General features: G+C 42.9%; 1 protein-coding gene across 2 annotated transcripts in view; it reads right to left on the bottom strand.

The window, feature by feature from the left end:
* The window catches only part of kat2b (K(lysine) acetyltransferase 2B), a 26,971-nt gene that overhangs the window by 6,160 nt on the left and 8,311 nt on the right, over positions 1-12,500 (bottom strand). For both annotated transcript variants that reach the window (XM_080858803.1, XM_080858804.1), the window contains exons 11-13: positions 1,835-1,961; positions 966-1,076; positions 422-565 (exon numbers count right to left, since the gene is read on the bottom strand). In XM_080858803.1, coding sequence (XP_080714929.1) covers positions 422-565; positions 966-1,076; positions 1,835-1,961 — 382 coding nt within the window. The remainder of the gene's footprint in view (positions 1-421; positions 566-965; positions 1,077-1,834; positions 1,962-12,500) is intronic.

Raw genomic sequence — 12,500 nt, 5'->3', positions numbered from 1 at the left:
AGAGAGCGAGGGAGGGAGAGAGAGTAGGAGGGAGAGGGGGAGGGAAAGAGGGAGGGGGAGAGAGAGAGGGAGAGAGAGGGAGGGAGAGAGAGAGAGAAGAGGGGAGAGAGAGGGGGGAGAGAGAAAAGGGGAGAAAGGGGGGAGGAAGGGAGAGAGAGAAGAGGGGAGAGAGAAGGGGAGAAGAGGGGAGGGAGAGAGGAGGGAGAGAGAGAACAAAAACAATGGGGGTATTAGGGTTGAGACATAAATAGACAGAGGGGGACATTATAAACAACTAAAATATCTACAAACAGAAACCAAGAAGAAAATGACACTGAAATAAACCATAAACACACACACACACACACACACACACACACACACACACACTCACATACAGAGGGAGGGAGAGAGAGAAAGAGAGAGAGAGAGAAGCACACACCTCTTTCTGCTTCTTGATAATGACAGAGAACTCAGTGTAGGGGATGTTGGGGTTGAGGGCACAGCCCATGAGGGTAGCGCCCTCGTAGTCTTTGATGTAGCCCAGGTACTTGGCCTTGGACACCTTGATGTCCTTGGAGAAGCCCTGAGTGGTGGAGAGAGTGGGCCACACACACACACACACACACACACCCATACACGCAAGCACGCATGCACACACACAGACACACGCACAAGTGGGTCACAGATAGACCAGAGGCCAGATGGAAAATCACTTACTTAAGTCATTACAGTATTTAATATCTGTGGTACACTGGGGCGACAGAAGAATTACCGTACAGCATGCCTATATGCCTATAACACCAATGACACCTATGGGCCTCCAGCAAGCCAAGTCCACACCACATAACCGTACTCAAGTCGACACCAGATCACCATACTCAAGTCCACACACACACACCCACAGGCACACAAGCACACACACACACACACAAGTTTTGAACACAGGCCGTCACAGCGGAGCGAGGAGGCTAAGGCCCACTGACCTGCTTCTTGAAGTAACCAATGGCGTACTCGTCTGCGTAGGTGAGGAAGTTGAGGATATTGTGCTTAATGTGATACTCCTTCAGATGGTTCATCAGGTGAGTCCCATAGCCCTGAGACACAAACAAGCACAGGTACACAACACATACCAACCAGGGAGAGGGGCTCTCATTTAAAACGCTTTCTGTATTATTTGAGGAAACAAAAATTACAAGGGTGACTGTTGCTAATTCAAAAGAAGTTTTGTAATATTTGAGAGGGCAAAAAATAATGAGGGTGGGTGTTTCTAATTAAGCACACTTATACTTATAACCGTATTATTTGAGATAATCATAGGAGACAAAGCATGCTAAAGCCCCTCATCAAACACACTATTAACTGGCCAATCAGACGTGACAGAGAAAGGGAATGAGAAAGAGAAAGAGAAAGAGAAAGACGGATAATGGGATAGAGAGAGGAAGCAGAAACCTGAGGGAGCAATAGAGGAAAAGAAGGAAAGAGTACAGATTTGAGGGAGAGATAGAGGAAGAGATGATAAGGGCGGGGACCTGACAGAGTGACAGAGCTAGACTGGAAGCAGGAGAGAGGGGACTGCAAGAAGATAGACAGCTGGCACTAAGGAGGAGAGACAGACAGCTGGCACTAAACAGGAGAGACAGACAGCTGGCACTAAACAGGAGAGAGGGGACTCCAAGCAGACAGACAGCTGGCACTTAACAGGAGAGAGGGGACTCCAAGCAGACAGACAGCTCGCACTAAACAGGAGAGACAGACAGCTCGCACTAAACAGGAGAGACAGACAGCTCGCACTAAACAGGAGAGACAGACAGCTCGCTCTAAACAGGAGAGAGGAGTAGGAAGCCTGCTGTACCTTGACCTGCTCGTTGGAGGTGACGGCACAGAAGACGATCTCAGTGAAGCCCTGCGACGGAAACATACGGAAGCAGATCCCACCAATCACACGGCCATCTTTGATGAGAGACAACGTCTTGTGCTTCCTGCACAGAGAGGACACGAGGAGACTGTGAGGATTATTGTCTCTGTGTGTGTGTGTGTTGTTTATAATCACAGACAAGGAAATGTTGTGACTATTTTATTTTAGCCTAGAATAAGGAGACTATCTGAGGGAATAATACCCTTATGGTAAGCAAGCAGGGCCATGTGGACTGTCAAGAGATCGTTGCCATGGGAATCCTTACAAGTCAGACAAATGCGTCATGGTATCTAGGTAGGTCCAATAGGAGCTGAGGGTGGTCACTTTAGGCAGGTCGAGGATAGGGCTTTAAAGGTGGTCACTTTAGGAAGGTCGAGGTAAAGGGATTTAAGGTTGTTTCTGTGATATAAGAGGCTAAGATTTACAGGCGCTTAAAAACAAAGTTATTACCATGGCTAAAAATCAGTAAGTTGGTCTATCCTGCTAGCATGATAAAGGCTTCCATGCTGAAAAACACAATCACCTATCAAAACAACATGAAATCTACCTCTATGCTTCCAATATGCATCTTTAAAACATGCAACTGTAAAACATCCCCTGCCATTATGTAGCTATGCTCATGACTTGTTAAAACAATGTTTTCACTCATGTCTTTAGCAGGATGAAGTGGACTAACAGCTTCCATGACAGGCCAGGCGACGTCCCATCTCACCTACCCCTTAACAGCCCCATGCCCCATAAGAGCCCCTCCTGCACCTTAACATTCCCTGCCCCATCTGCCCACAGATCTACTTCAAAAAGATTGATTAGGTGCCTTACAGGTCGAAAACAGGGTGTGCCATATGTGTGTGACAATAGAATGACCCTTTGCTTTGAAGATGAGGTGTGTGTGTGTGTGATGTTGCGTAATTCACAGGTTGAAATCGAGATGTGAGTGTAATTCAAGGTGACCTACTAGTCGAAATCAAAGTGTGTGTGTGTGTGTGTGTGTGTGTGTGTGTGTGTGTGTGTGTGTGTGTGTACAGTATGTGTGTGTGATGTTGCGTAACTCACAGGTTGAAATTGAGATGTGAGTGTACTTTTAGATGGCCTATAAGTTAGGGTGACCAGATTTGAGTTGGTGAAAAAGAGGACACTTCAGCGGTGACGGTCGGGGGGGGGGGGGGGGGGGGGGCATGCTATTATCAAGGGCCCTAGTGCGCGCTATTTACTAGTTAAGAGGCGTGCGCACACACACACCATTAGGCGTATATATACGTATATATAAAAGTTAAACTTTCCTATGTTGTAATTATGTATAATCCATTGTGTCATCTCTCCTTTTGCAAAAGATAAAGCAACAACAAACTTTGATAGCTGGCCTCCCTCTCATTAATATTAATGTCTTAATATTAATGTATCTACCAATACATATTACCAGAAATGTGTTGGATTCTACAGTCGAATTAGTTACTTCGGCTATTGTATTGGGAAAGTAGACATGTAAAAAAGAAAGCTATCAACAATAGCACTCTGACACACTAACGTAAACAAACGGTCAAAGTGCTGAAAGGTTCTTTAAAAACACTTATGAAAGGCACGATTTGTTGCGGTGGCACAGCAGCTTTACCAACATCTGAAAAACACATATACAATGAAACAGGCGCTCGGCGGCGACCTATCATTCAGGGCCTGTTTTGGAGCAGATTGCCTAGCAGTCCGTAGTCTCACAATTTGCCAATTGTGGAATATCATTCCCTAAAATCCACCTTCGGTAAGGTGTGCAGTGCACTGCTCTGCTATTGTTTCTGACATCTGTGACAGTGGTAACAGCCGAGTGATCTTTTTCCAAATTGAAACTCAATAAGACCTACCTACCTGGCCGCATGGAGCAGGAGAGGCTGGCTATCCTTTCCATTGAAAAGCATATCATGCACAGAGGAGGTTCTTCCATTGAGGAAACGGAGGAAGAACCTCCCCAAACTTTTGAGAATGTATTTTTGAAATTGAACTGACTAAACTCCTTTAAAAATGCAGTTTGATATCAGTATTTAATACTATGCATATTATAATTTGTTTCCCTGAGTTAAAATAACATTAGCACCCCCTATCGTAACAAGAAATTACTGCACGGAGGACGTCCTCCCTTTGGCTCCCATTGAAATCAATGGAATCTGTCTCTGATACTGGCGGTTCTTGGGGCTCATTCACTTACATTGCCCAGGGGAGGAAAGACCTCCCTAGTGTCTGAGTCTGCGCCAACATCGCTTAACCAATAAACAACGGATTTGGCGTTGGAGGGAGGGGATTCGGCATTAATACCAAAGAAGTTTCCCTCTTCAACCATTCTGTAGAAGGATATCGATAACATGTCACCCTTAAAAATTGTTGTAGAAAGATTGCAAATAAAGAGGACGTGCAATGGAGAACGAAGATATTGTTCATGTTTTATTGAACAAACCGTTTCATTCATTGAGTTACAGAGAGGAGGTTAGTATCAAAACAACAGGGAAACCTGATCCAAAAATCCAAGTCACTAAACCCAATGGTAAAACCGCTGCCGTATAATGCTAACTGGTAGGCGAAATACTTATAGCTCACTGGTACCATAAAAAAACAATCGGCTGCACTGTTTTGTTTAAATCGTTCATACGCCTATTGTTAGTCTGACTGTTCACGTTCAGCTGAAATTCTGAATGGAAATTGTTAATGAATGTTTCAGAACGCGATGTGTTTCGTATCTATTGTAATTAGCCTACTTGTAATTTGGGCATTGGCCTCATACTAGGCTACTTTGAGTGATAGCTGTAATAATCTGGCATAATCTGATGTTAATGTTAATAGTTCTGAAATAATGTTCTCTTACTTGTTGGCTTTGTTACTTGTTGTTTAATATTGTGGAAAGGATGTTAGTGAATGATTCAGAGCATGATGCATTTTAAATGGCATCACTTTTGGCCTTGTGTCTTAATTTTTTTTAAACTATTTCAGCTGAAAATAAAATTAGTCAAATAATAACCTTAAGAGCTTTAGTAATTAAGGGGGGAAATAGGCCAAATGGTAGGCCCAAAATTTAGAATTTAGTTTTTCAAATCAAGAGTAGGCCTGATTTGACTTATTGGCTTTGCATCCTTTCCTTCTGGCCTTGTCTAGTCCAAAGACATGCAGCCCACCAGCTTTTTAAGTACAATGGTGCCACACTGGTGGCTTTGTATCAATTGTATCCCTGCCTGCTATTTTGTAGTACTGTAGGCGACAAAAACACCCTGAAACAACTTGTATCTCACATACTTATGCCACCAACGGAATAAGCAGGCCAATGGCAACCAGGCGCACAGTCCTTCCTCCCTCACTTTAAAAACCACCAGCCGCCACTGATCATGCATCACCACCTTTATGTTTGAAAGGTGCTTGCCTGTGTACTTTGCCTCTAGGTCTTGACGTTTAGATTTTGCATCATTAGATCGTCTCGTCACATGATCAAATAGAGACTTGACATTGGACAACAAAATATTACCCACAAATCACTGCATATCTGTATATGACAACAATACCAATGAAAATAAGAAATTATTCATTTAATTGAATCGTTTTTTTTTAATAGTTTCCATAGTTTATGTAGGATAAGCATATAATTGTGTTATAGATTGCTACTGACTATTTCCTTTCTACAAAATAATAACCACCATGACCGAGATAGGTTGGCCATTTCGAGGGTATATATAGCATATGGTACTCTGTCTAAATTATGACCAGTTATTAGTCGCTGGTGTGTTTCCAGCAGGTCCCTAATTATCCTTCGCCCCGCGATAACTTCAATATACAGAAACATTCGACGAGGCAAAATCCCGGACAATATAGGAATCCCTGCCGGACGCTTTTTATAGGTCTCAAAAAGAGGACATGTCCGGGGAAAAGAGGACGTCTGGTCACCCTATATAAGTCGAAATAAAAGTGTGTGGGAGTCACGTGACGCTCTCTGGGAAATGGCTGCTTAGACAGTGAGCTCCCGACACCATCGTGTTCATTACTATTTTAAACCAACTTTCTGCTAATTACTTAACAGTTTTATACTTTGGCCAACTTCTAACAACCATTATGTCACTTCAACCACCAAAAGAGACGCGAAGACAGGCCAGCAAGGTTAAAAACACTGACCAAGCTGCTGAAAAGTCTGCTAGTAGCGACAAAGATAGCGATAGCGCTCCAGTCACAGACACCCTTGCTACCGAAGTAGCTAGCATGCACCAGCTACTGAGGCAGATGGACGCCAGCCAGAAAGTAGCCCTGACAGAGATCAAGCAGACAACTATAACAATAAACGAGAAGTTGGAAATGTTTTCGGAACGACTAGACAGTGTCGAGTCCCGGCTTTCCTCTCTTGAAGAAGCTACAGAGGCGGCAAGTGCTAACCCTCCGGCTCCAATGGGTGAGCTGGTCAGAATGCAAAACTGGGTCGATGATTTGGAAGCTAGGAGCAGACGCAATAATTTGAGAATTCGTGGTTTTCCCGAAGGATGCGAGAAGAAGAATGCCGTCGAATTTCTGGAAAGAGTGCTACCTGACCTATTGGAACTGGACTTTCCAAGGGGGCTTGTCATTGAACGTGCACATCGCACTTTGGCAACACACCGGGAGGGCTTTCCACCGAGAGCTATCGTGGCAAAATTCCTGTGCTTCCAAGATGTTCTACATATTCAACGTGCAGCTAGAGCTAAGGGGGAGATCATGTGGAGTAACAGCAAGATTAGCATCTTTCCAGACTACACTAAAGCGGTGGAAGCGCAACGCCAGAAGTTTAAGGAATGCAAGAAAAAGTTAAACGACCGGCGCATGAAGTTTGCACTTGTCTACCCTGCGACGCTTAACATTTTCTCTCTCAGCAACGGACCGGAATATCGCTTTAATGACGCTGGGAAGGCATTGGAATTTATCAACAACCTTTAATGTGCGTTGGATGGACGCAGATCATGGCCTGTACGAAGCGGAGATATTTCAATTCAACGAACTATAATGCCCAAATGGTTTTCAGATTCAGAATGCAGTGCCAACTGCTCTCATACACGTTCAAGTAAACGGTTAACATGACAAAGGACGCAGGCCTACGTGTCGCCGTTACAGTAAGTTGCTCAAAACATCCCACACCGGATTTAAAATGAAAGAAACTTGAATAATACTTTATGGTTGATTATAGACTTATTGCCGCCGCTGCCATTGCCTAGTAACTGATGTCAGTCCATTTTTTTTTCTTTGCTCATCGGGGCATGATGTAAACTATTGCTTTACTTAAATTTATTAGGCTACGTCCACAGTCCTGGGTGTTGTTAGGAGAGCATTTGTGTTATTTACTTGTTACTCCTTGTGTATATATCTTTCAATATTTCATCTTTCAGTTAATTGCGATGTAGGCCTACTGCATTTTCACATACGAATGTAGCCTAGTTAGTGCATTGCGTAACTTAATGTTGGTTATGTCCTGGCATAGCAGGCGATTTCTCGATGGTGTCGCCGTGTCGAGTAGCCTTGAAAGTGAGTGTTTCACGGACAATTGACCTGTCGCTAAGCACCGCCCTTAGAACGCAGATGAACCAATGACATTCCAGCCTGAACTGGACTCGGACATCGGCTCCGATAACTCCATTGAAAACAACAGGGAGGAGACCTTTTTCAATAATTTAATGATCGATTGATGTTGCTTATGAAAAAAAAAAAAAAACATGGTCAAACGATGTGCTTGGGGTACACGTAACACCGACAGGTATCCCGATAGGCTGCAGAATGGGGTATATTTCATCCCTTTCCCCAAGCCACAACGGGACAAAAACAAGTGTGTACTGTAGGCTAATTGTGGTAATGTAGTTTCAACATAAATGGCCAAACGATGTGCATGGGATAGATACAACACTGATACGAGTTATCGTGAGAAGATAGGCAATGGGGTATATTGTATCTCATTTCCTAAACGAAAACAAGACCGGTCCAAAATATCTCCGGTGGGTGGATTAAGCTGTGTGACAGACCGCACAGTGAACGCTACGCTACGTTCATTAGCTGCCATACTCTTGTTAGAATTTCCCATTGCTAAAGCAATCAACTAAGCCTACATGATAAAAGGCATAGGCCTACTCATTATTCACAGTACCTGCTTACTTTCACCACTGATGTTATGCTAGGCTTAGGCAAGTTATCTCTGGTTCAAATTAGCTAACGTTAATGATTCAATAGCTGCGCTAGCGTAACTTTGTCAGTTATGGGACAGTTTATTAAACAAACGATAGGTTTAATAATGGATTAACATGACAACGTGAACGAAACACACGCATGCCGGTAATTAAAAAGGTTACATTAACAAGCTAAACAGTTAGGACCATAGCCATGGTTTGGACACTGTCCTGTCAGGGGCAGGTTCCTGCTAGTTAATAAACGTAGGTGTACATCTCGGTGCCTTCCAGATTAGTTAAATTAACTGACTGTGAATTTATTGTATCTTTCCCATGCGGTGCATGAACAATGCTGGTATTGGATGTATTTATCTGCAATCGCGATGACCGTGAGTTAGGCTTCTCCCTCTTGCATTGAGCTCTGTAAATTCTCGCCTCAAATTTAAGCTTGTTATCCACCATATCGAGTTTTAAATTGTATACATATCCCTCCATTGCATAATTAAGTCCCTTTTGAAGCCTTCTAGGCGAAATCAGGTCCTTTTGTCTCCAAAAGTTGTCTAGAGCCTCTTAGGATAGAGTTTTGTCACTGATAGCTGCCATTGTAAACTCTAGTCAGCTCTGATAAAGTGTCCGATTTAGCAGCTGTCACAATGGGGGGCGGGGCTTAGCGATAGGTCAATTACTTAGTGTTTAGAGTGCGAGTTTCCCAGCACTCTTGATGGAGTGTATTCACTCCAATTCTGTTTTTGTGTGTTTTTGTGATGGAGTTTTCCCCTGTGTGTTGAATTTTTTGTTTTATTTGGAGGCTGCACCATACCAATGCTTAAATACATATATATATGACCAGAAGTGACCAGAGTAGGGGGTTGAGGCTCTGTAGCTGGAACACAAAGGGTATGGGCCAACTAATTAAAAGAAAAAAGATATTAAGTACCTTAAAAGCAAAGAAATATGACATAGTGTTTCTCCAGGAAACTCACCTTTCAGAACTAGACAATAAAAAAATACGCAGAGATTGGGTAGGGCATGTCTATTACTCAGTTGGTTCTAGTGCCAGCAGGGGTGTGTCAATATTAGTTCATAAACATTTACAATTTAAAACCAACAAAGTATACACAGATGATCATGGGAGAATGGTTATCTTAAAATCTGAAATTGAGGGCCATCCATACATACTGGCCAACATATACGCTCCCAATTTAGATGAGCCCTCTTTCTTTGCCTCTATGGAATGCAAAATAGCTGAGTTTCAAAACGACCAAAAGACGCCAATCATAATTGGTGGGGATTTTAATCAAGTTTTTGACATGATTCTAGATCGTAGTCGCCCCTCTAACTCCAAGCAACGCAAGTCTGTAGAGAGCTTGATTAACATTTGTGAGGACTTGGGCCTGGTTGATGTATGGAGGCTACTTAATCCTAATGGCAGGGACAATACATTTTATTCTGCCTACCACCACATATATACTAGGATTGACTATTTTCTGATATCTCATTCTCTGATCCTATACGTAACCTCAAGTACCATAGGGTCAATTTTGGTGTCAGACCATGCAATGGTCTCCCTCGACTTAAGGCAACCAACCAATATAAGCAAATCACGAAGATGACGATTTAATTCCTCCCTACTAAAAGACCCAATTTTTAAATCTCTATTACAAGAACAGATTACATTATACAAGGACACCAATGTTCCCTCAGCCCCCTCTCCAGGAATAGCTTGGGAAGCATTGAAGGCGTTTCTGAGAGGATTCATTATTCAGTATGCTTCTCATAAAAAGAAAGAAAGGGCAGCAGAATTCCTTAATCTAGAAAGAGAGGTGAAAGAGGCTGAAAAGATTTTCAAAACCAACATGTCTGAAAACAATCTGCATAAACTTTCCCAGCTTAAATATAAGTACAACACTTTGTTATCTGAGAAAGTGGAATTTTCACTGTTTAGGGCCAGACAGCGTTTCTTTGAAGGAGGGGATAAGGCTGGGCGCATGTTAGCCAACTACATAAAACAGCTAGCCTGACGATGTCATACTCATAATTCTAGTCAGAATATGAGTCTGAGACCGGATCACTGGGCTGTGATTATGGGGCGTGTTTCAACGAACCAGGAAAGAAAATTCCTCTTCGCTGAATTGGATACCTAGAACCAATCAGAGCAACGTAGTATTATTACCATCTGATAGATTAAACTTTTACCTGATCCCGTAGGAAGGACGGCAAAAACATCTTTTCAATCGACAAATGCCTTGATCGCGTTTCTCTGTTCCTCTTTCAAAATGAATGCGCTGTCAATATCTGTTGAGATATGCCTGCTCACGTTACTTAATTAGCACTCAAGGCTAGAAGCTACCATTAGTTTCGATGTTTTTTTTGTCTACGCTGTTAGCATAACCTTTCAATAATGGTCTAGAGTGCATAAGTTAAGACCTACAATCCTAGGCAACATTGGTGTTGCGTATACACAACTAACCGAGTCAATGTAGACATAAAAAAAGTCGTGTAGATACCTTAAATCATATCAAATATGTCCCACTAAGCTCCCGAGACGGCGCCATCTTTGTTCGATGTATACCAGGCAAAGCCCCAGGGGCAGATGGATTTACGTCTTGTTTCTTTAAGTGCTTTGCTTCGGACCTAGCACCACTGATGCTAGCTATGTATATGGATGCTCTTGAAAAGGGAACACTTCCACCCACTCTCTCGCAGGCCCTCATTACACTTATTCTTAAAAAGGATAAGGATCCCACAGATTGCCGTAGCTACAGACCTATTTCCTTGACTAACTATGACAGCCGTATCTTCTCAAAAATCCTCGCCAATAGATTCAACAAGGTTGTACCCTCCCTGGTTCACTCAGACCAGGTCGGATTCATACGCAACCGTCATTCCTCAGACAACCTACGTCGTCTGATTGACATAATGTGGACTGTCAAAGATGATGTGGCTCCCACTGCGGCCCTGTCGTTGGATGCTGAAAAGGCCTTTAACAGGGTCGAGTGGGAGTATTTATTCTTGGTTCTTGAACACCTGGGTTTTGGGAGAGTGTTTCTCAGTCTGCTACGATTAATCTATAAGGAACCTACTGCAGCTGTTACAACTAATGGCCTCACTTCCCCATACTTCAGATTACACAGAGGCACCCGTCAGGGGGACCCTGCCTCCCCAGCCATTTTTGCCCTTGCTCTAGAGCCCCTGGCGGCTGCCATTCGCTTAGACCCTAACTTTACTGGAATACGTGTGGGGCCCATGACACATAAGGTGATGTTATATGCAGACGACATCTTGACCTTTGTTACCCGCCCTGAGACCTCCGTCCCTGCGCTGTTATCTGTAATCAGCAATTTTGGCAAATTCTCAGGATATAAGATAAACTGGTCCAAGTGTGAGGCTCTTGCCCTAACGGCATACTGTCCAAAAACATTGTTCCACCCAGGCAACTTTAGGTGGCCAGATCAAGGCATTAAGTACTTGGGGATATTGTTTCCACCCAGCCTGTCAGATGTTATGAAAGTTAATATAGAACCACTACTTGAAAAATTTAAACTTGATATAGAAAGGTGGTCACCCCTTCACTTGTCCATGTGGGCTAAGGCTAATGTTTTGAAGATGACAGTAGCCCCTAAATTCAACTACATCTTGCAGGCCCTTCCAGTGAATGTTCCAGGGATTTTTTTTCGGAGGTTTGACAAATTATGTAACCTCTTTCTATGGAATGGTAAGCGAGCAAGAATCCACCTTAAAAAACTTCAACAAAGGGGTGATCAGGGAGGTTTAGGAATTCCAAACTTACTGCTGTATCATTACGCATTTTGCCTAAGACACCTGGCACAGTGGTATCTCCCCCCAGAGCGGGCTCCACCATGGTTTACTGCAGAGGCTCATTGCTGTCCTGATCTCCCATTGGATGCATATCTTTCCGCTACACTCCCCCCTGCTGTACAGAATCACCCTGTTTTGTCATGCCTTAGGGGGGTCTGGATGAAAACCGCAAAAATTCTTAATTTTGACCCCTTCTTAAGTACATCATCTAGCATATGGTACAATCCTAGCTTGCGAATAGGAAAATCTTCTTTCTATTGGAAAGAATGGGTGAGGAATGGTATCAGGACACTGGGCAATCTTTTTGAAGGACAAAACCTCAAATCTTTCAGCGATTTACAGGTAGAATTCCACTTGCAAAAACATAATTACTGGCAATACATGCAAATACATAGTCTCTTAAAAAACATATTTAAGCCTCACATGGCTCCCTCTAGCGCAGAAGTTCCATCTCTTATTATAGCAAGATATGGAATGGGTCATGAAGCATCTCTTTATTATTCAATGTTGTTATGCAAATATACTACCATGTCTTCATTAAAAATTATATGGGAAAAAGATCTTGAAGTTACGTTTACAGATAAAGAATGGAGAGACATAGTCTGTAATTTAAAGAAAATGGCACGAGATCTTCGAACTAGACT

Source organism: Sprattus sprattus, assembly GCF_963457725.1.
Source record: "Sprattus sprattus genome assembly, chromosome: 20".
Classification (NCBI taxonomy): domain Eukaryota; kingdom Metazoa; phylum Chordata; class Actinopteri; order Clupeiformes; family Clupeidae; genus Sprattus; species Sprattus sprattus.
The sequence above is the reverse complement of the archived record's forward strand: the minus strand, read 5'-3'. Positions and strand labels throughout refer to the sequence as shown.